Source organism: Dromiciops gliroides, chromosome 6, assembly GCF_019393635.1.
Source record: "Dromiciops gliroides isolate mDroGli1 chromosome 6, mDroGli1.pri, whole genome shotgun sequence".
In the NCBI taxonomy this organism is placed as follows: domain Eukaryota; kingdom Metazoa; phylum Chordata; class Mammalia; order Microbiotheria; family Microbiotheriidae; genus Dromiciops; species Dromiciops gliroides.
Window position 1 is genome coordinate 26,818,672 of NC_057866.1, and position 21,522 is coordinate 26,840,193.

General features: G+C 43.9%; 1 protein-coding gene across 2 annotated transcripts in view; it reads right to left on the minus strand.

Annotated features, from left to right (window-relative positions):
• Positions 1–572: 572 nt before the first annotated feature.
• LOC122731266 (1-aminocyclopropane-1-carboxylate synthase-like protein 1) overlaps positions 573–21,522 on the minus strand; it is a 29,520-nt gene continuing 8,570 nt past the window's right edge. The window contains exons 3-15 of one of the 2 annotated variants that reach the window (XM_043971271.1): positions 21,349–21,408; positions 20,049–20,119; positions 18,017–18,086; positions 16,721–16,787; positions 13,580–13,677; positions 13,273–13,350; positions 12,507–12,607; positions 10,903–10,992; positions 9,892–9,937; positions 9,650–9,791; positions 4,203–4,345; positions 3,894–4,047; positions 573–1,211 (exon numbers count right to left, since the gene is read on the minus strand). In XM_043971271.1, coding sequence (XP_043827206.1) covers positions 1,003–1,211; positions 3,894–4,047; positions 4,203–4,345; positions 9,650–9,791; positions 9,892–9,937; positions 10,903–10,992; positions 12,507–12,607; positions 13,273–13,350; positions 13,580–13,677; positions 16,721–16,787; positions 18,017–18,086; positions 20,049–20,119; positions 21,349–21,408 — 1,329 coding nt within the window. In that variant the 3' untranslated portion in view covers positions 573–1,002. Of the gene's footprint in view, positions 1,212–3,893; positions 4,048–4,202; positions 4,346–9,649; positions 9,792–9,891; positions 9,938–10,902; positions 10,993–12,506; positions 12,608–13,272; positions 13,351–13,579; positions 13,678–16,720; positions 16,788–18,016; positions 18,087–20,048; positions 20,120–21,348; positions 21,409–21,522 lie in introns of those variants that run through there. The other variant, XM_043971272.1, reaches the window with a different exon arrangement.

A 21,522-nucleotide genomic window follows, 5' to 3' on the forward strand; every position in this document is an offset into this window, starting at 1 on the left:
GAATCCATTATGTGATTATGTTTTTTTTTTTTTTTGTCTTTTTTTTTTTTTTTTTTAGGCAACGGGGGTTAAGTGACTTGCCCACGGTCACACAGCTAGTAAATGTCAAGTGTCTGAGGCCGGATTTGAACTCAGGTACTCCTGAGTCCAGGGCCGGTGCTTTAACCACTGCGCCATCTAGCTGCCCCTTATGTGATTATGTTTTAAAAAATTTCTCAGGGGCAGCTAGATGGCGCAGTGGATAGAGCACCAGCCCTGGAGTCAGGAGTACCTGAGTTCAAATCCGGCCTCAGACACTTAACACTTACTAGCTGTGTGACCCTGGGCAAGTCACTTAACCCTAATTGCCTCACTAAAAAAACAAAAAAACCAAAATTTCTCTTTCTATCTCTTCTTGCTAGGTTCTGTTGTATTATCAAGATCCTAGCTTTAGGGCTTTGTAAGGAACTTTAGAGGTGAAGCCTAACTCTGTAATTTTACAAATGAAGACACTAAGGCCAGTGAGGGAGATTAAGGTAAATGACAAGAGGCTAGAAATTTGAAAAGCAAAACAAACATTTATTAGACACCAGATAGAAAAAACCAACAATCTCCAAAGTTACTTAAGAAGGAAGACTGGCCCTTCACCCCACTTACAAGAACCCAAATCTAGGGTACCCCCACTCCCTTGGAAGGGCCACAGAGAAGATAGTGACTGCTCCCCACACCAACACGCCAAATTAGCTCCTGAACAAACAGAAGTGGCCCATCTTGGACACCAGGAAAGAGGGAACTCAGGATAGGTCTGTGTTCTTCAGGAAGCTCCTGAGACCGGCTCAAGCAAAGACCTCCATCATTACTGTTTGCAATGGGATGCTACCTGGGTCCAAAAGAGGCTTTTTCCCTGCACTGCTGCCCCAGCCCCTCACATATGAGCCTCTACTGTTTGCTGGCTAGCTTGTTGAACACATCCAAGGCCCCAGGCTATTCCTGGGTCAACTGATCCAGGGAGTCCTTCTGCAGTCAGGCAGATGAGTGCATGTGTTGCTGAAGCAACCCGACCAGGTCCCTTGTCTTGGTGCCACGGGTTGGCCCCTGATGCCCAGGCACAAATACTGCCTCCTCGGTGCTGTCTGCCTGGCCTTCCTGCTCCAAAAGCTGCCTGGGCACAGATAACTTCTGATGTAGCTCTTGGGCCTGCTGCTCTAGTACTTGCCGGATCCTCTGCATTCCTGGAGTGGGGACATGGGGATAGGATGGCAGAGGGAGAATGAAAGGTTAATGCACAGGTACATGTCCAGCAGCAGCCCTGGAAAGCAGTTCGTGCAGGAAACCCTCAGACATCACAAGCTGTTAGAAATGAAGCAGCTCCAAGACCATCTGGTTCAGCCTTCTCATTTTATAGAGGAGGAAACTGAGGCCAAGAAGGGTTAAGTACCTAATGTCACAAAGATGGCAGAGGAAGGATTTGAACCTATGTCTCCTGACTCTTATTTCTTACAGCACAGTATTATTCCATTCCATTGATATTACGCCCATTACCCAGATTTCTCTGAGTTGGTTTGCTAATCTGGAGGCTGAATTAAATGATCTCCTTTCCATCATATGTTCTATGTTCTAAGATCCCTTCTAGTTCTAACATTCCATGTTCTAAGGTCCCTCCCAGCTCTGATATTCTATATTCTGAGGTTCCTCCCAGCTCTCACATTCTTTGTTCTAAGCTCTGACATCCTATGTTCTAAGGTCCATCCCAGGGGTCACATTTTGTGTTCTAAAGTCCCTTCCAGCTCCAACATTTTATCTTCTGAGGTTCCTCCCAGCTCTAACATTCTGTGTTCTGAGGTCCCACCTAGCTCTCACATTTTTCATTCTAAGCTCTGATATTCTGTGTTCTAAGGTTCTTCCCAGCCCTGATGTTCTGTGTTCTAAGGGCCCTCCCAGCTCTCACATTTTCTGTTCTAAGCTCTGATATTCTGTGTTCTCAGATCTATGTTCTAAAATACCTTATATTCTAAAATCTCATCTAGCTCTAACATTCTCTGTTGAGTATTTTAAGGTCCTTTCCAGCTCTGGCACTTTCTTTTAAGGTCCTTTTTGGCTTTGGCATTCTATGTCCTAAAACCTCTTCTGGCTGTGATATTCTATTTTCTATGTTCTAGGGTCTCTTCCAATGATAACATTCTATGTTCAATGTTTTAAGGTACCTTCTATCTCTGGCATTGTTTGTTCCATTCCCCTCCCCCTCCTATACCACACTTAGACTATAAACTTCTTGAGATGAGACATTGTTTCATTTTTTATATTTACATCCCCAATTCCTAGCACAGTCCTTGGCACGGACAAGGAATTTGGTGCTTATTGGTTCATTGATTCAATAAAACGCATACCAGTTCTGACACTCTTTGCTTTGAGGACCCTTCTCACTGTTTGATTCTAAGTTTCACCTCCTCAACAACCACTTCAACCCAGAGGTCTTTCCCCACCACAACTCCCACAGCATTTAAACAACCACCATTTCACATGTATTGTGTCCTGTCTCCTCAAATAGATTCTAAGCTACTTGAGGGCAAGTACTATATTCTATAGATCTGTGAATGTCCCAATTGTGTTTTAACATGGCCAAGTTTAAGCAGTCAATATTTTCTGAGCCTAAGATAAGAAGTAGGAATGGTTACAGACATTGGCTACCAACTGGGATGAGGGAAAGTGGTTCTGACTGATATGGGGGAGGGAGAGAGGGAGCAGAGATATGGAAAGCAGCTCATAGGGAGTAACATTTAGGAAAGAATTAATTGATGCTTTGCCAAACATTACTCTACCCACCCACCCAGGGGTTCTACACTGCAGCCAAACTGGACTGTTTACTGCTCCCTGTACACAAAGTTATATCTTCTGCCTCAATGTTGAGAGTACTCTGCCCCTTCACCTCCATTTGATAGCACCCCTAGCTTCCTTCAAATCACAACTTTGACCTCACCTCCTGTAGGAAGCCTCTCCTGCCAAAAATTAATGTATCCTCTCTCTATATATATGTGTGTGTATATATATATATATGTATATGCATATATACACACATAGCTATACATATACACATATATACATACATATATACCTATTTATGCACATATAAAGATATATAGAGATAGCTCTAGTTCTAGCTCTCTATGCTTATCTGAATACATGTTCTTTTCTTCCACAAGCATATATTCTTTGAGGATGGAGACTATTTCTTCCTTGCCTTTGCATCCCCAGTACCTTGGGGCAGGAAGATTCATGTTCTTGAGTTCAAATTTGTCCTCAGACACTTACTAGTTGTGTGACCCCGAGCAAGTTACTTCGCCCTGTTTGCCCCAGTTTCCTCATCTGAAAATGAGCTAGAGAAGGAAATGGCAAACCACCCCAGTAATTTTGCCAAAACAAACAAAAAAAAAAACCAAAAAGGGTCAAAGAGAATCGGACAAGACTGAAAACAGCAGAACAACAAAACAACAACTCCAGAATAAGCTTATAGCTGGGGGACTCTAGATCTATGATCTAGGTTCAAATCCTACCTCTGATGCTCCTTATCTATGTGACCTTAGGGAAGTCCCTTTACTCCCTTGGGCCTCAGTCTCCTTATCTGTAAAATGAGGGAATGTATGAGGTGGTCTCTGAGGTTCCTTCCAGGTATAAATACTTGATCTAATGCTGTGTACCCCAGAGTGTATAAGTTAAGAGATGATGGCCGGGGGCAGCTAGGTGGTGCAGTAGATGGAGCACCAGCCCTGGAGTCAGGAGGACCTGAGTTCAGATTTGAGCTCAGACACTTGACACTTACTAGCTGTATGACCCTGGGCAAGTCACTTAACCCCAATTGCCTCACCCAAAAAAAAAAAAAAAAAAGATGATGGCAGACAAGAGTTGGCCTTGCTCACCCAATTGCAGTCGGTGGATCTTGTCAGTGAAGACGAGACGGAACCAGCCAGGCTCAAAGCACTGGAAGCCCTTGCCACAGGACAGCAGCACTTTGTTACTCAGGAAACGGCGACACAGCAGCACCTCTTCCTCAAAGGTGCCCGAGTGTAAGTACTGGGGGGAAGCCAGGGGTGTGGGGTGGGTGGAGAGAGAATCAGGATTCAGGGAGCTCTCCTCAACCTAGCTTGGTCTCTAATAAGCCTGCCCCATTCCCAGAGCATCCTCATTCACCCATCTTGATAGTGAGCCTCCTTCTTTCACACACTCACCCTCCTAAGGTCTATCCAGACGTATAAGCCAGAATTACGGTTGAGGAAGGGGATTCCCAGGGTTTTTAGCTCATCTGTGATATAGGTGTGGGCAGCCTTGAGCCGGGAGTGGTTAGTTGGCAGGTAAACTTGATTGATCCAATCTACTCAGGGAAAGAGAGAGACCCCAAAGTTTCTTATTGCTTCAATGGCCCAAAGACGGAACCCCCAAATCCCACTCTTTCTTACTTTGGTTCCCTCTAAACCAACAATAAACATTAAATGCCAACTTGTGTAAAACACAATGCTAGAGGGTGGAGCCAAGATGGCTGAGGAAACACATTAAGTTCACAGGGCTCCTGATACAATAACCCCAAAAATAGCAATAAAAGAACCCTTGGGGCCAAAAAACACACAAAAATACGGGCTGAGAGTTTTCTCCAGCTATAGATAGATTTCAGGGGGCCGTGCTGGGCCACGAATAAAGCCTAACCCTGCAATTGGGCCAACACACTAGACACCCGCCAGAGGAATTTGCCCCAGTGCCTCTGAATCGGCTGCAGCACCGGCATCTTCTGGAACCAAGCATGTGGTTGGACTGAACAGCTGGCCTGGGGGGGGGGGGCGGTAAGTGCAGGGGTACCAGTGGATTGGGGGGAAGGATCCAACTGTCCCACCACAGCGGGCAACCAGGAAGAAACCCTGAGCGGCAGGAGACCCAGGTGGGGGAGGGGAGCAGGGGAGCAGTCTCATCCGAAGCTGAGAACCACACCACAGAAAGCTTTGCTGGTTGGTTTCTTAGTAAATAGGCCTGAGGTTATCTCCAGACCTGAGAACAGGCCAGGTGAGATTAAAGCCTGACCCACCCCCCCAACCCAAAACACCTGGGACCCTCTGAAGCTGAGAACTGGAGTGGAGCTGAGAAGCAGCCCCACCCCCCAGTGGAGAGTTTAAAATCAAATGAAAGCGAGGCCAGGAAGGCTGAGAAGAAGCCCAACCATCCCCCAGGCCATGCTGTAGCTTGAACAGTGTGTCCTGGAAGCAGCGCCACACTTAAAGAAGGAGTTAAAAGACGAGAAATAGTAAGCCAGGATGAGCAGGCAGAGAAAGCAGAAGACCATTGAAAACTTCTTTGGGGGTAAGGTAGACCACAATACAACCTCAGAAGAAGAAGATAATAACAGGGTCAAAGCTCCAACATCCAAAGCTTCAAAGAAAAATATAAACTGGTCTCAGGCCATGGAAGCTCTCAAAAGGGACTTTGAAGAGAAAGTAGGAGAAATAGAAAGAAGATGTAGAGAAAAGGAGGAAAGAATGGAAAGGGAAATGAGAGCGATGCAGGAGAGTCATGAGAAAAAAGTCAAGTTTGAAAAGCCAAATGGAAAAGGAGATTAAAAAACTGTCTGATGAAAATAACTGCCTAAGAATTAGGATTGAACAAATGGAAGCTAATGACCTTATGAGAAACCAAGACACAGTAAAGCAAATCCAATTGAATGAAAAAATAGAAGGCGATGTGAAATATCTCCTTGGGAAAACAGCTGACCTAGAAAATAAATCTAGGAGAGATAATTTGAAAATCACTGGACTACCTGAAAACCATGACCAAAACAAAAGCTTAGACACCATCCTCCAAGAGATTGTGAGGGAAAATTGCCCTGATATTCTAGAAGCAGAAGCTAAAATAGAAATTGAAAGAATCCACCGATCACCTCCTGAAAGAGATACCAAAAGGAAAACCTCCAGGAATATTATAGCCAAATTCCAGAACTCCCAGGTCAAGGAGAAAATACTACAAGCAGCTAGAAAAAAAGGAATTCAAATACTGTGGAGCTCCAATAAGGATAAAGCAAGATCTAGCAGCTTCTACATTAAAGGACCAAAGGGCACAGAATATGATATTCCGGAGGGCAAAGGAACTGGGACTTCAGCCAAAAATCACGTGCCCAGCAAAACTGAGTATAATTTTTCAGAGGCAAAAAAATGGGATTTCAATGAGAAAGAGGTCTTTCAAGCATTTGTGATGAAAATGCCTGAACTGAATAGAAAATTTGACTTTCAAATACAAGATCCTGGAGAAGCATAAAAAGGTAAACAGGAAAAAGACTTCATGAGGGATATTAAAAGATCAAACTGTTTACATTCCTACATGGGAAGATAATACTTTGAAATCATAATAACTATCTCAGTAAGAAATTCAGGAGCAGCTGGGTGGTGCAGTGGATGGAGCGCCGGCCCTAGACTCAGGAGAACCTGAGTTCAGGTGTGACCTCGGACACTTGACAATTGATGGCTGTGTGACCCTGGGCAAGTTGCTTGGCCCCAGTTGCCTCACCAAAAAACAAAACAAAACAAAACAAAACAAAACTTCTTCACAAGAAATTCACAGAAGACAGGGCTGAACTGAATATGAAGGGATGATATCTGTAAAGCATTCATGTTTTGTTCTTTGTGGGGCAGACAGAGTGTCTTATGTTTGGGGCTGGATTTGAGCCTGGGGGGCCTCCTGGGTCTAGGGCTGGTGCTTTGTCCACTGTGCCACCTAATTAATCCATGATGACATCATTAAATAGGGTTGAGGTGTAGGAGGAATAAACTGGGGGAGGGAGAAGGGGAGAGAGGGTCTGGAGAGAGGTATTTCACATGAAGGAAACAAGAAGAAAGCTTATGGAGGGGAGTAGAAGAGGGGGAAGGAGTTGGGGAGTGAATGAACCTTAATATCATCAGAATTGGCTCAAAGAAAGACTAACATACATACTCAAGTAGGTATAGTAATATGCTTTTGCCCTGGGGGGGGGCAGAAGGGAAGGAGGAAAGGGCAGATTGGGGGAGAGAGCAGTAAAAAGCAAAACACTTTCAAGGAAGATGAAGATGTTCTGCATTACGGCACCAGTATGACATATTGAATTGCTTGATCTCATAGGGAGGGTTGAGGAGGGAAGGAGGAAGAAAAATTTAGAACACAGAATTAGCTCAGGGACCCTGATCTCATTGGAGTGGGCTCATGGAGGGAATAGCTTTCATACCCAATTGGGAAGAGCAATCTATTTAACCCTGCAGGAAAATAGGGGGGTGGGGGAGAGGAGAAAGAAGGAAGGGTGAAAAAAGGGAGTGCAGAGCAAGGGAGAGGATAGTCAGAAGTAAGACACCTCTGAGGAGAAATAGGTAAAGAGAAGATAGAGTAAATGTCATGGGAAGGGAGTGGGATGGAGGGAAATAGTTATGATGATTGATTATAATGGCAAAATGTATGATACCTACTTTGCTGGGCTTTTGTGAAGAAGATTCTCTGTCAAGCTTAAGGTACTATATAGAGGTTGTGACGAATAGGATGCTATCGGGAAAACCTGGAGAGACCTACATGAGCTGAAGCAGAGTGACATGTACTGTATACAAAATAACAGCAATAGTGGGGGATGATCTGCTGGGAAGCATGTGGTTGTTTTCAGCAAGGCAATGATCCAATATAACCCTGAGGGACTTATGAAGATTGTAACCCATCTGCAGAGAAAGAACTGATAGTATCTGAAAACAGATGGAAACACATTAAAAAAATTTTTTTTTCATTTCCTCTTTGACAATTCCTTAATCTGAAGTTTTGGGTTTTTTGACTGTTTTCTCTCACAACTAGCTAATATGGGAATTTTTCCATGATTACTCATGTATAACTTATTTTGAATTGACTGAGTTCTTGTGGGTGGGGGGTGGGAATGGAGGGGGGAAGAGAAGTTGGAACACAAAGTTTTTTTTTTAATTGATGTTAAAATTTTGTTTTTACATATATTTTGGAAAATAAAATTCTATTCAGAATTTTTTTGGGGGTGCGGGGCAATGGGGGTTAAGTGACTTGCCCAGGGTCACACAGCCAGTAAATGTCAAGTGTCTGAGGCCGGATTTGAACTCAGGAACTCCTGAATCCAGGGCCGGTGCTTTATCCACTGCACCACCTAGCCACCCCCCCCCATTCAGAATTTTTTTAAAAATTAAAAAAAAATGCCAAAAAAAACCCACAACCCCACAATGCTAGGTGATAAGGAAGAGAGATTTAGATAACAGCTCATATTTCTATAGTGCTTAAGGTTGATAAAGTACTTTCCTCACAATAATCTTGTAGAGTAGTCAGTGTATTAATATCCCCATTTTGTAGGTGAGGATAGTGAGGCAGAGAGACTAAATAATTCACTCATGGGGCAGCTAGGTGGCGCAGTGGATAGAGCACCAGCCCTGGATTCAGGAGGACCTGAGTTCAAATCCAACCTCAGACACTTGACTCTTACTAGCTGTGTGACCCTGGGCAAGTCACCTAACACTCAATGCCTGACCAAAAAACGAAAAACAAACAAAAAAACAAAAAATTCATTCATCCTAATCTAGCCAGTAAATGTCAAAGCTGAAATTCAAAGTCGTGACTCCATATGTGATCACTGTTGTAATTAGACCATCCTGCTTTCAAGGAGCCTCAGCAGGACAATAAGAGAATAACAGAATGTTGGCTCAGATCAAATGCAATCTTCTACCTTAGCCCTTTCACTTGTATTATATTTAGTACATTCTTATGTGTACATGTTTTCCCCTCCAAGAGAATATAAGCCCCTTGAGGGTAGGGACTTCCATTTTTGTCTTTGTATTTCCTGTGCCTAACATAGTGCCTGATGCACAGTATTTGTTGATTGACTGATTTACTGAGAGAGTAGGAACCAGGATTTCAAATAGGAAGTTAGTGAAATAGTCCAGATGAGAAATGACAAAGGCTTCAATCAGGGTGGGAGCCATGTGAGTGGAGAGAAGGAAGTGCCCACAAGAGATGCTGTGGAAGCAGAATGTATGTGATCTGGCAAGTAACTGGATGTGGTACCATGAAGAAAGGACGAAGAACCAAGAGTGACCCCAAAGTTGAAACGCTAGGGGACTGGAAAGAAGGATGGTGATGGACTCAAAAGAAATAGAAAAGAATAGAGGAGTGAGTTTCAAAAAGGAAGGGGGAGAGACCATGTTCCATTTCTAACACACGGAGTTGGAGATGCCTATGGGACCTCCAGGTGGAGATGTCGAAAGGAACGCAAGCCTAGAGCTCAGGGGAAACTATGGCTGGATGGGTGGACCTGGGAGTCAAATGCATATAGCTGTCCCATAGAGGCTGATGAGGTCACCAAGAGATAGGATATAGAGAAAGAAAATAAAGGGAGTCCACAGTTATGCAATGGGACGTGGATGATGATCCAACAAAGGAAACTGAGGAGTGATCAGAGAAACAGGAGGAGAACCAAGCACAGGAGGAGAAGCAGGAGAGGCCCAAAGCAGAACAAAACAGAAAGGAGAGGGTGGTGGAGAGCCTTTCATTGAAGTATTCTGAGCCTTAAATAATGAAATCTTCCAGCATCTCACTGAATCCATCATTCACGTATAATGGAGCCCATCTCCTCCATGCCACCTCCCATCTCCCACCACCACTGGGTCCAAATAGTCACCATGGTCCCGCAGCAGCTGAGCCATCTGGTATTGGATGATGCCGCTGATGCCATGGAAGTAGCAGAGACTGGCAGCGGCACTGGACACATCCTTGTTTTCTGTGTACAGCGCACCAAAGCGGATCCCGGATATACCAAAGTCCTGGAGAGAAGGCACACCCAAGCAATCAGTCATGACCCCTTCCCCTGTCCAAGCTCTCTCTACTTCTCCCCTGTAGGAATTATAAAACCACAATGCTCACCTTGCTGGTCCCCCACATGACATGGGTCCGTTGAGGGTCTGGCAGCCTGCAGGGAGGACAAGAGGAGGCAGGGTTAGAGGAGAATTGGGATCAGTTCTGGAATGTCATCAAGTCATCAGAAGCTGGGGCCAGGACAGAGGACTCAGCATTACTTTCAGGAAACATGGTCAAGGGAGATGTTCTTTTTCTGAAGTAGAAAGAAGTCTATACCGTCAGCAGCCCATAAGCCCTGACTGTAAGTGTGGCATGTTGTCTGACACTGACCAACTCCCAAGAAAAGGGAACACTAAAGAATCTGTTGTCAAGGATGCAGCTGTTGCTAGCCTTGTAACAGAGCCTTGGTATGCCCAGAGGGTATGGACTGGGTGTGTCTTCCCTGAAGGGGAAAGTCCAATAAGAATGCCCCCCCAAGGGCAATGTCGGCATACCTGGCCTAGACTCCAGGAATGTCTAGAACACAGAGCTGGGTGATAATTGGTCTCTCTACTTTTAACTAGTGTCTGACAGCAAGCTTAGAGTAGGAAAGAGTTGATGCCCTCATCAGCACCAAGGGCAGCAGCTGCTACCTGCTTGCTTCCTCAGCTCAGTTACCCTCACTCCCTGATTTCTGTTAAAATTTGGGGCAGAAGTATCAAATACACCACATGTGGCAAACAACACTCCCAAGTGTAGACCATTCCAATTAAAATATAAAAATAATATATTGTGCAATAAAAATAAAATATCCTATCTGATTTTAACGGGTCAGTATGTTAATTTAAATATATATATATATATATACACATGTGTAGTTTTCTAATCAACATGTGACCCACAGGGACCCTTATGTATAATTCAGTGACCTCCATTTCTACTTGAGTTTGACACTACAGATTTAGGGTAAATGCCAAGATATACAGGTTCTGAGTGAGAGTGGGGTATTGTTGAAGAGTTATAAGGAATGATTTGGTGAAGAAGAAATACCTCCCACTCCCCTTCCTTCCCCTCAAGTACCAGTGGTTGCCAGCTCACCTGTCCATGCTCAGTACACTGTGGAATGTAGCCGACTCATCAAACACCGATAGCATATATAGCTCATCCAGGATGACGTGCAGCTTGTGCCTAGGATAGGGAAGGAGGACAGTTCTAACATGCTCGGTACCATCCTTCTGAGCTCAGTGGGGCTGCTCCCCACAGGGATTACCATAGTTCTATCAACTGCTCAAGCAGCCCCAGAATGACTAGAAGGACCGATAAAAGGTGGCATCACCCCCTCCCAGAGCACATGGAGAAACTAACAGCATGCCCCAAAACACCCACATGGAAAGCCAAGGAGCTGGGGTTCAACCTAGGTCCAAAGCACTTTCCACAACCCCATGCAGCCTGCCACCATCCCTTCTGCCACAGGTTCTTCATCTTGGTCCCATTGTCCCCAACTCATTGGAAAAACCCAAAGGGCATGGACAATAAGAGCAGCCCCATCCCTCATCCCCTTGGTTTTCAAAGGTGAAAGAAAGTTATATAGGTCTGCAAAGAACTTTACAAATTCTTTCTAATTCCATCCTCACAACAACCCTGCGAGGTCTACACGACCCAGGCTTTGTTCTCCAAACTTTACAGTTGAGTAAATAAAAGCTTATAGAAGCTGAATAACTTGCCCTTTGTTACTTAGTAATAATAACTAACATTTATATAGCGCCTACTATGTGCCAAGCTCTGTATTAAGAACTTCATGAATATTATCTCATTTGATCCTCCTCACAACAATCTTGGGAGGTGTTATTATCACCTCCATTTTTTGTTGTTGTGAAGTCATTTTCCAGTTGCGTCTATCTCTCTGTGAGTCCACTTGGGGTTTTCTTAGCAGGGATACTGGAGTGGTTTGCCATTTCTTTCTCCAGCTCATTTTACAGATGAGGAACTGAGGCAAGAATTTTATAAATGAGGAAACTGAGGCGAATAAAGGTTAAGTGACTTGCCCACAGTCACACAGCTAGGAAGTATCTAAAGCTGGATTTGAACTTGAGTCTTCCTAACTCCAGGCTCAGAGCTCTATCCACTGCATCACATAGCTTAGAGCACTGGGCCTGGAGTCAGAAGACCCAAGTTCAAATCCAGCCACAGTTTGCTCTTCCCTCATATAGGCTCACAATCCCAGGAGAGGATGCTGTGGGTCAGACCCCTTGGCAAATCCTCTGAGGTTTGCTCTTCCCGCAGGTAGATTCACAAGTCTTTCTCAAGGCTGGAAATATTACTCAAGGTACCTCCTATAGTGAGCCCAACTTGTTAATGGGAATGGAAATATCCCCGGCCCAGAAATCGGCCCCAGCTCTGCATCTAACCTGCTCTATGATTTGGAAGAACCAATTCACCTCAGTGAGCTCCATTTTCCTCATCTGAAAAATGGGGGTATTTTGTCTTTCATACTTCACAGGATTATCTTTAGGATCCAATGATTGAACAGGCATGAAAGTACTTGGAAAAACATAGATCACTAAATGAATCTGAGATATTATTTTAAGTATCCTGCTCCCTGTCTTTAGCTCCAGTTTGACTTCTCCACTGCATAGGCAGTGGAGTTCTAGCTTCAGACCCTTCCTCTAGCCTCTGGGATGGAGGGAGGGAGGTGATCATACCTCTTGGCAAACTCCAGGTATTCCAGCAGTTCTCCTTCAGAGTAGATGTCACCCAATGGATTATGGGGGTTGATGAGAATGAGACCTTTGACGTGCACCCCCTAAAACCAAGTTGAGCATCAGGGGAGTAACATAGACCCTTGTGCCAGCCCAGCCTCAGCCCCTAGCTCCTTAACTCACTCATTCAAGGTCTAAGGCCCTTAACTGGGCCTTAGGGCCTGGATACCTTCCATCAGGGCTGACAGAAGGAGACAGTCAAAAGCTGTGTATCTATTATGCTTTTGCAGAAGCATGGGAAGAAAAGGAAGGCTGAGTGTGAGCATCCAGTGACTGTACTCAGAAGAAACAAGTCTTCATGTTGACAACAGAAAGGTGAAAAGAATTTGGCTTCCTGGAGGGAGCGACCTACAACCATGCTCCATCCAAATGAGCAGAGGTCCAGAAACTGGTAATTCAATTATTACAATCAAATTCAACTATTCAGTTGAATTCAACAGAATTCAATTCAATTGAACTGAATTCAATTCAACTCAACAAACATTTACTGAGTGAGTGCAGGACCCTGGAATACCTAAGTTCTCAAAGTTTATCTATAAACTCCATGAGGATAGGGGCATTATCTTGCCTAAATTTTCTATGTCCCTAATGCCTAACACATTGCATTTTATCCAGGTGTTTCATAAATGTGTGTTGAATGAATTAATGAACACTTGGCTCTCTTCCTCTATCAGCAGAGGCTACCCCATGGTTACAGTTCCTCTCTTACCTCAGACCTGGCTCCCTGCAGGGCCATCTCCAGTTTTTCCACAGTAAGTTGGAAGGGGCGGGTATTGGTCTCTGTGATCTGGAAGAAACCCAAATCCTGGCTGAGGCACACCAGCCTGAATCTCCCTCTCAGGCCTTTGGTTCCCCTTCCCTGAAATCACCAGCTCAAGGAGCCATTCCTTGCCTCCCAACTGGAGTACTCTCTGATTCAAGATACCCATAAGCCCAGTCTTAGCACCATCCCCAGGAACGTTCAGCACCATGGGTGTGGACAGTGACAGGGCCCCCCCCCCCCACCCAGCTCTGACCTTGCTATCCAGGTGAGCAAAGACCAGCTGGACATTCCCATAGAGGTAGACACTGTTGAGAATTCCACCATAAAAGGGAGTAGGGATCATAAGGGCCTCTGAAATAAGGGGAGAAAAGATGTCATCAGCCTCCAGTCTATGTCTCTCAGAGCACCCTCTCCACCCAGATCACATCATGGAAGCTTTCCCCAAATCACTTTAATTGGTAAATATTTCACATGGATCCTAAATATACGTCTCTTCTACTTTCAGCCACTGTTCCTAGTTTTGCCCCCTGGGGTCACAAAGATGAAATCCAATCCCTATTGCACAAGAAGGCTCTTTTCATACAACATGATGATAGCCATCATTTATCTAGAACTTTAAGATTAGCAAAGAGCTTTCCAAATATCTCATTTAATCCTTATAACCACCCTCAGGGCTGGGTGAGGGGGCAGGTGCTACTACAATCTCCATTTTACAATTGAGAAAGTGAGGCAGTAAGAGGTTAAGTGACTTGCCCAGGGTCATACAGCTAGGAAGTATTTGAGGCCAGATTTGAACTCTGGTCTCCCTGACTCCAGGTCCAGCATTGAATCCACTGCACCACCTAGCTGCCTCTATGAAGCGAGTACCTTGACCTTCAAAAGTCTCTTCTTATCCAAGCTAACCATATCCCATTTCCTTCAATGGCATGAAAACTGGGGTCTTTTACCACTCTGCTCACTCCTCTGGAAACTCTTCTCCTTGTCAATATCCCTCCTAAGATGTCATCTCCAGAACTGAACACCAGGCTCTGGATATGGTCTGACCAGGGCTGAGTATAGCAGGACCATCACCTCCCTAGATCTGGATGCTCTGTTTGACTTAATATAATCTAAAACTGCATTAGGTTTTTTGGTTTGTTTGGGGTTTTTTTAACCTGCCATATTATGTTATTGACTGCCATATTATATTATGTGCTTGCAGCCCACAAAAACCTCCAGATTTTTTTCAGATACAGTTCTGGCTAGCCATGCCTCCTCCATCTTAATACTTTGTGATTGATTTTTTTACCCCAAGGGTAAGACTTTACAATGATGTCCATTATATTTTACCACTAGTGGCAGCTACTGGATGAAGTGGATAGAGGACTGGCCTTGGTAGCAAGAAGATTTGTGTTCAAATTTGTCCTCAGACATGTATTAGCAGCATTACCCTGGGCAAGTCACTTAACCTCTGTCTGCCTTCCTTAATTTAAAATTGGGATAATAATAGAGCACCTACCTCCCAGGGTTGTCGTGAAGATTAAATGAGATACTATTTGTCAAAGTGCTTAGTGCAATGCCTGGCACATAATAGACACTTAATAAATGTTTGTTTCCTTCCTTCCATTAGAATCCATCTAATATTCTAACTTGTCAAGGTCTTTTTTGGATCTGGATTTTGTCATATAAAGTGTTATCCCTCCATCTTAGGCTTGATTCATCTGCACATTTGATAAACATGCTATGTATTTCTTTATCTGAGTCCCTGATAAAAATGGGCACTGGACTAGGCATAAATCTCTGGGACATTCCACTAGAAACTTCCTTTCCAGTTCATATAAATTGTTGGTTATTTTTACTAGTACCAAATCTATCAAAGCATATTATGACCCAGCCCATGTTATGCCATCTTATTCACAAGTACAGCATAAAAGGCTTTGCCAAATTCTTTGCTAAAATCTGATAAACTACATCCAGAACAGGAGTTCTTGACTTTTTTATGTCATGGAATCCCTTGGGGAGTCTGGCAAAGCCTACGGACTCCTTGTTTAAATACATAATATATATATATATATATATATATATATATATATATATATATAGGGTTACAAATGTAACACATATATTGAACTACAATTACCAAAGTATTTTCAAAACAAGTTCATCGACCCTAAGTTAAGAATGCCTGATTCCAGGGCATTCCCCTGCTTCTATCACAAATCCTAAGTTGGAGTGGTCATTTTCTCTCTAGGATTCTATCATTTGTGTTTCAGCAATCAGTTCTTGATTAGTGAAAATCTGGTCCAGAAGAGAATGTTCCTTGTTGTCCTTAATGCAGTGCTTTGCACATTTTAAAAGATGAAATGATCACTAAGGTCAGCCAAGAAAGCATTATCAAATTGTCTGGGCAGCAGAAGCTCCAGAATCTGTCCAGATAACTCAAGTCCCTCATCACTACCATATTATGTCTCTGTGCCAGGCTTGTGATATGCTTCCCAAACTCATCATCTATTTCCTCTTTCTGTCCAGGTGGTCTGTAGTATGTTTCAATAGAAAAATTGCTTCTGATCCTGCCTTTGTTGATTTTCACCCAAATGTTCTCTGCCATGCTTACCTGCTCTGGTTCCTGGGTATCCTGACATAAGTATATCTTCTTAATACACAATGCCACTCTTGTTTCTCCCTATTAACCACCCTCTTCCTTTCAAATAGAACTCCCAAGCCATATTGCTCCTTATACTGTTTATGGCCCAATAATAATGTGTTCCTATAAAGTAACAGACTTGGTAGATAAGTGGGGTTACCTTAGTAAGGCTATGGATTTTATTGATAGCTCCTTTCTTGGACTTTGTGTCCTGTTAATTTGTGAGTGTATCTTTTGCTATTCTTACTCCTCCAACATATCCACTGTTGGGCTATATCCGCTCTTGAAGGCAGAGAGCTTCTTCCAAAAATTTTCTTCATTGAGGGTTCACTCTAGGCTTCCTAAGGTACCTTCACTCACCCACTATGCCCATTACTTTATACTCATCTCATTAGTGAACCGTAAACAATATTTCCTAAGTTGATCACACACCTCATTTACCAGACTTGTTTCTAAATGACTGCTGCTTCAAAACATGTAATGCATCCTCAAAGGATAACAATAATAATTGCTAATAGCCCTTTCAAAAGGGTTTTATAGAAATTGTCTCAACTGAGCCTCACAACGACCCTAGGAGATAGAGAATGCAAGTACTATTTATTTCTATTTTACAAATGAGGAAATTATTTTAGAAAGGCGGTGTTTCCTAAAATCATCCCGCTAGGAAATTGTTAAGGAGAAAATTCACACTCATGTTTTCTCATTCTAAATCCTGAGATCACCTTACTGCACCGTGATACGTCTCCAAGGGTCTAGACAGTACCCACTTACCCCCAGGGTCACACAGAACTGTGGCCAGTGCTGAGAAGATAGAGCCGCAGCCGTTGAACAGGGTCACCTGAGGACAACACATCAGGGCAAAGATGTATCCAGCGTCCACAGGACCAATAAACTGCCAATCAGCCCAACTGAACAAGCAGCCCTACCCACCACCTCCAAAAGGAAGGCAAGTGAGACATCGGAAGAGGCCCTGGCCCTCATTTCACCACTGTGGAGGACACAGAATTATAGCTCTCCTCTTCAACATCTCCACTGCCCATGCCCACTTCTAAAAAGCCCAGATTACCCTATCAGCGTCCATTCACACCAACACTCCAACCCAGAAAACATAGCCCCACCCATGCTTGGCAACCCAAGTTAGTCCAGAGATGTGTGGGAGAGCTCCTGGGAAGGGAAAGAAAAGCAAGATAGAACGGTGGGATAGAAGATCAAATATTTAGCATTGGAAGGGACCTCATAGGTCATCTCATTGAACCCCATTGTTTTAAAGTTGAGGAATTGAAGCCTAGAGTGGCTAAATGACTTGATCCAAGCCACGCAGGTAAGATCAGAGTGGTTGGGGTTAGGCAGGAGGCAAGACAAGCTTTCAGAGAGAAAAGCTCATAGTCTCCCTACGCTTATCTTTGCTATTTTTCTTCCACATTATCCCTATTACACTGTGAGTTCCTTGAGGGCAGGGACCATTCTTGCTTTTTCTCTAAATTCCTAGTAGTTAGCAAAGTGTCTAGTACATAAATGCTTGATGATTGAATAGAAAAGACACCCAACTTTTCTCTTTCTTCCTTCCTCCTTCCTTCCTTTTTCTTTCTTTCTCTTTCTTCCTTCTTTTCTTCCCTCTTTCCATCTCTCACTTCCTTCCTTTTCTTAATCCTTTCTCTTTCTCCTTCCTTACTGCCTTTCTTGTGCTCTTCTTTTTTCTTTCTTTCTCCCTCCCCTCTTTCTCTTTCTCCCTTCCTTTTGTTCTTTCTTTCTTTTTTTTTCCTTCCCTTTCTCCTTCTCTCTCTTCTTCCCTTCTTTTTTTGCTCTTCCTTTTTTCTTTTTTCTTTCTTCCTTCCTTCCTCCTTTCCTTCCTTCCTTTATTTCTTTTGCTTTCTTTTACCTTTCTTCCATCCTTTTTCTTCCTCTTTCTCTCTTTTCTTCCTTCCTTTCTTTTGCGCTTTCTTTTTCCCTTCATTCCTTCTTTTTCTTTATCTCTCTCTTTCTTCTTCCTTCCTTCCAATTGAGAAAAATGCAGGCACTTTATTTTGGGACTAGCAAGGGCCAGAGGATATGGGCCTGGTAACTTACATTTTCTGGTTTGAGTGGAGTGGGAGCCTTGCAATAGTAGGTCAGGAACCGGGCTATTTCTTCACGAAGGCTATAACAAAGACACACAGGCAGAACTACTGATCAGGGAACCCACGGTTTCTCCCAAGGCACAGGGTTTCTTCCCCCAAATTGTCCTCAACCTGAATTAAACATAAGATCTTGTCCACATCATTGGGCACAGCCCAGGGCCAGGAGAATGTCTCAGCCTTTACCTGGAGGCTCCTTTCTGCACACCCAAATGGGCAAGGAGAGAACCAAGGAGTGCAACTCTTTAAAGGTCTAGCCTTTAAGCTACAATCCCAATTTACCCTGAACCAGGGTCATATGTCTTTTAGACTCAGGCCATTTGAGGTTTAAAGGACCATAGAAGCACAGTGACCCAGAGTTGGGAATAATCTCAAAAGTCATGGGTCCTACCCATACATGGACAGGAATTCTCTCTCCAGCAATTAGTCATCCAGTCTCTCCTTGAAGATCTCTTGGGATGAGGAACCTACTACTTTCCATTTTAGGACAGCTCTATCCAGAGACATGATGAAGCCTGCTAAGACCATTGTTAAATTTTCAATGTAAGCATTTATAACTCAGAAATTAGTAATCACTATAAATAAGGGTCTAGTTTATTGTTTTGTCAATTATTTAAACTTAAGAAAGTGATGGAAAATGTTAATAATGCAAATTAAACTAAAAAGTGTGTGTATGTGTGTGTTGCGGTTTTTTTTTGTTGTTGTTGTTGTTGTGGGGCAATGAGGGTTAAGTGACTTGCCCAGGGTCACACAGCTAGTGTCAAATGTCTGAGGCCAGATTTGAATTCAGGTCCTCCTGAATCCAGAGACGGTGCTTTTATCCACTGTGCCACCCAGTTGCCCCCTGCATGTTGTTTTTTGATGTTGTTTTTCCCCATGGAGACCCTGGTTGGTTTTTTTAAATTATTTTGTGTGTGTGTGTGTGAGGCAATTGGGGTTAAGTGACTTGCCTAGGGTCACACAGCTAGTAAAAATGATAAGTGTCTGATGCCAGATTTGAACTCAGGACCTCCTGAATCCAGGGCTGGTGCTCTATCGCACTGTGCCACCTAGCTGCCCCGAATCCCTGGTTGTTAAATATTTACCAGCACACTCCTGGCTGTACTTGGTTGGAAGTTTTTCCTTATGTTCTATTAAAATGTGCCTCTCTTTAACCCATTGCTCCTGGTTCTGCTCCCTAGGACCAAGAAAAACAAGGCCAATCCCTCAACATGAGGACCCTTCAAAATGCAATGTTTCTTTTCTATGATTAAAGGTGTTTAAATCACCAATTTTGAAGTTTGAGATCTTTTCTTATTTTTTGAGGATTCTGGGGGGTGGATCTTACCTGTGGTTTTATTAGTATAGGGAATACACAGTCAGGAAAATCTCTCTGCTAATTTGGACTCAAAACAGCTCTGTAACTTACTGTATTGGCAGGTTGTCCTGGGCATTTAGAAGTGACTTGCCCTGGGGCAGCTAGGTGGCGCAGTGGATAGAGCACCGGCCCTGGAGTCAGGAATACCTGAGTTCAAATCCGGCCTCAGACACTTAACACTTACTAGCTGTGTGACCCTGGGCAAGTCACTTAACCCCAATTGCCTCACTAAAAAAAAAAAGAAGAAGAAGTGACTTGCCCAGGGTCACACAAGCAGCACATATCACAAGCAGGACCTGGTGTCAGGTCTTCCCAATCCTCAGGTCAGCTCTTTATCTGCTCCACCATGGTCGCCTTTCTAAAGCTTCAAATTGTAAGGAAACCCAACAAGTTTAAATACCATTTCCATCTTGCTTCAACCTTTTCATTTTATAGGCCCAGGAATGAGAAGTGACTTGCCCCAGGTCACACTGGTGAGAAGCAGAAAGTCCAGAACCTGAACTGAGGTCTTCCGTATCTAAGTCAGGGCTCAGTCCACTATATCTCACTCTTTTCCCCTTCCCCACCTCCCTCAGCTCACCTCGGCCAGCTTTTGAATGCTCATAGGGCAGGACCCCAAGCTACTTACAACATGTGTCCCCTCCATTCTGGGTACTGCAGTAAGGAAGGTTCAAGGTGATGCATATCACTCTGACTCAGCTGTTGGCAAAAAAGAAGACAGCCCTAAGGATGCCCTCCAGTACACAGTCCACCCAGGTGAGTCCCACAGTTGTTACCCACACATACATAGGTCACACACAAAGGCTGATATTATAAATGAATACCACAGGCCCCTCTGTATCTTTGATACATACCCAAGAGCTACCTCATCTTTAACAATTCCCACTAAGAGATACAACCAAAGAATTGGCTGATGATACTTCTAAGACATTCAACCTGGGAGGGTCTCATTTATTCTTTTCTTTTTTTCTTTTTTTTTAGTGAGGCAATTGGGGTTAAGTGACTTGCCTAGGGTCACACAGCTAGTAAGTGTTAAGTGTTTGAGGCTGCCTAGCTGCCATCCATTTATTCTTACTTTGAGGGCATTACAGGCTTTGGGCCAAGCCTGCCTAAGAAAATAGGGAAAGACTCAAAAGGAGGTGTCAGGGACACAGTCATTATTACTCAATGCTCTGGTGTATCTTAGGACTTCCAGCAGCTTGTGGTACACCTGCTTCCTATGATTCTTCCACGAACACCCACAACACAGGGTAACACAAACACAGACCTATGGAGAAGGCTAACACAGTAGCCAGACTCCCCAGAGCCCTAGTGCAGCCATACCTGGTTTTCTTGCCCTCCCTTTTGTCAATTCTAAAACAGAGGGAGTGATTTAGGCCCAAACGTCTGGGTTAGCTCTGCTTTTATAGGTCAGTCACAGGTATTGGTGGTGTTGGGGTAAGACATAGGGCTTGGGGAGAAGCTGGTAACCACATCAGAGTTATTAGCAATAGCCATTGCCTTCCGGGCCCACATATTTTTGTCCTGACTTCCTTACATTTGGGAGGAGGAAGATGCAGTTCAGACCTGGGATTTCATTAGCACCAGGAACTGTAATTAGGGAAACTCCTTCCATCAATGCAGATCATCAATTATTCCACAATTGAAAGTCTTAGAGTGAACTGGGCATTGAGAGTTTAAGGGGCTTTCCCAGAGTCATGAAGGCAGAACTTAAACTCAGGTCCTTGGGACATTTTAGTTAGCTCTCTGTCTTCTTTACTACATTGCCTCTCGTTGCCTTCCTTCTTGATTGCCTAGTGGCGATGGTCAAATGGCCATCTGTCTCTAAGCTCGGCTACGTGGAAGACTGCTTCCCCCACTCCCCAACTGCCTGGGGCCTTTGAAGCTGACCTGGACAGAAAGAAAGGGACACTCAGGGCAACACTTACCCGTTTGGACAACATGTCAAAGCAGAGCTTGTTCTCACTGATCCCAAAGTTAATTATGCCCTAGAGAAGGGAGAGAAAATGGGGTCACTGCTGGCTTTAAAGAGAAGAATTAGTCTCCTGCTTTGTGGGCAAGGGTGCCTCCCTTTGGACTGGGGTGAGAATGGGGAGCCTCTA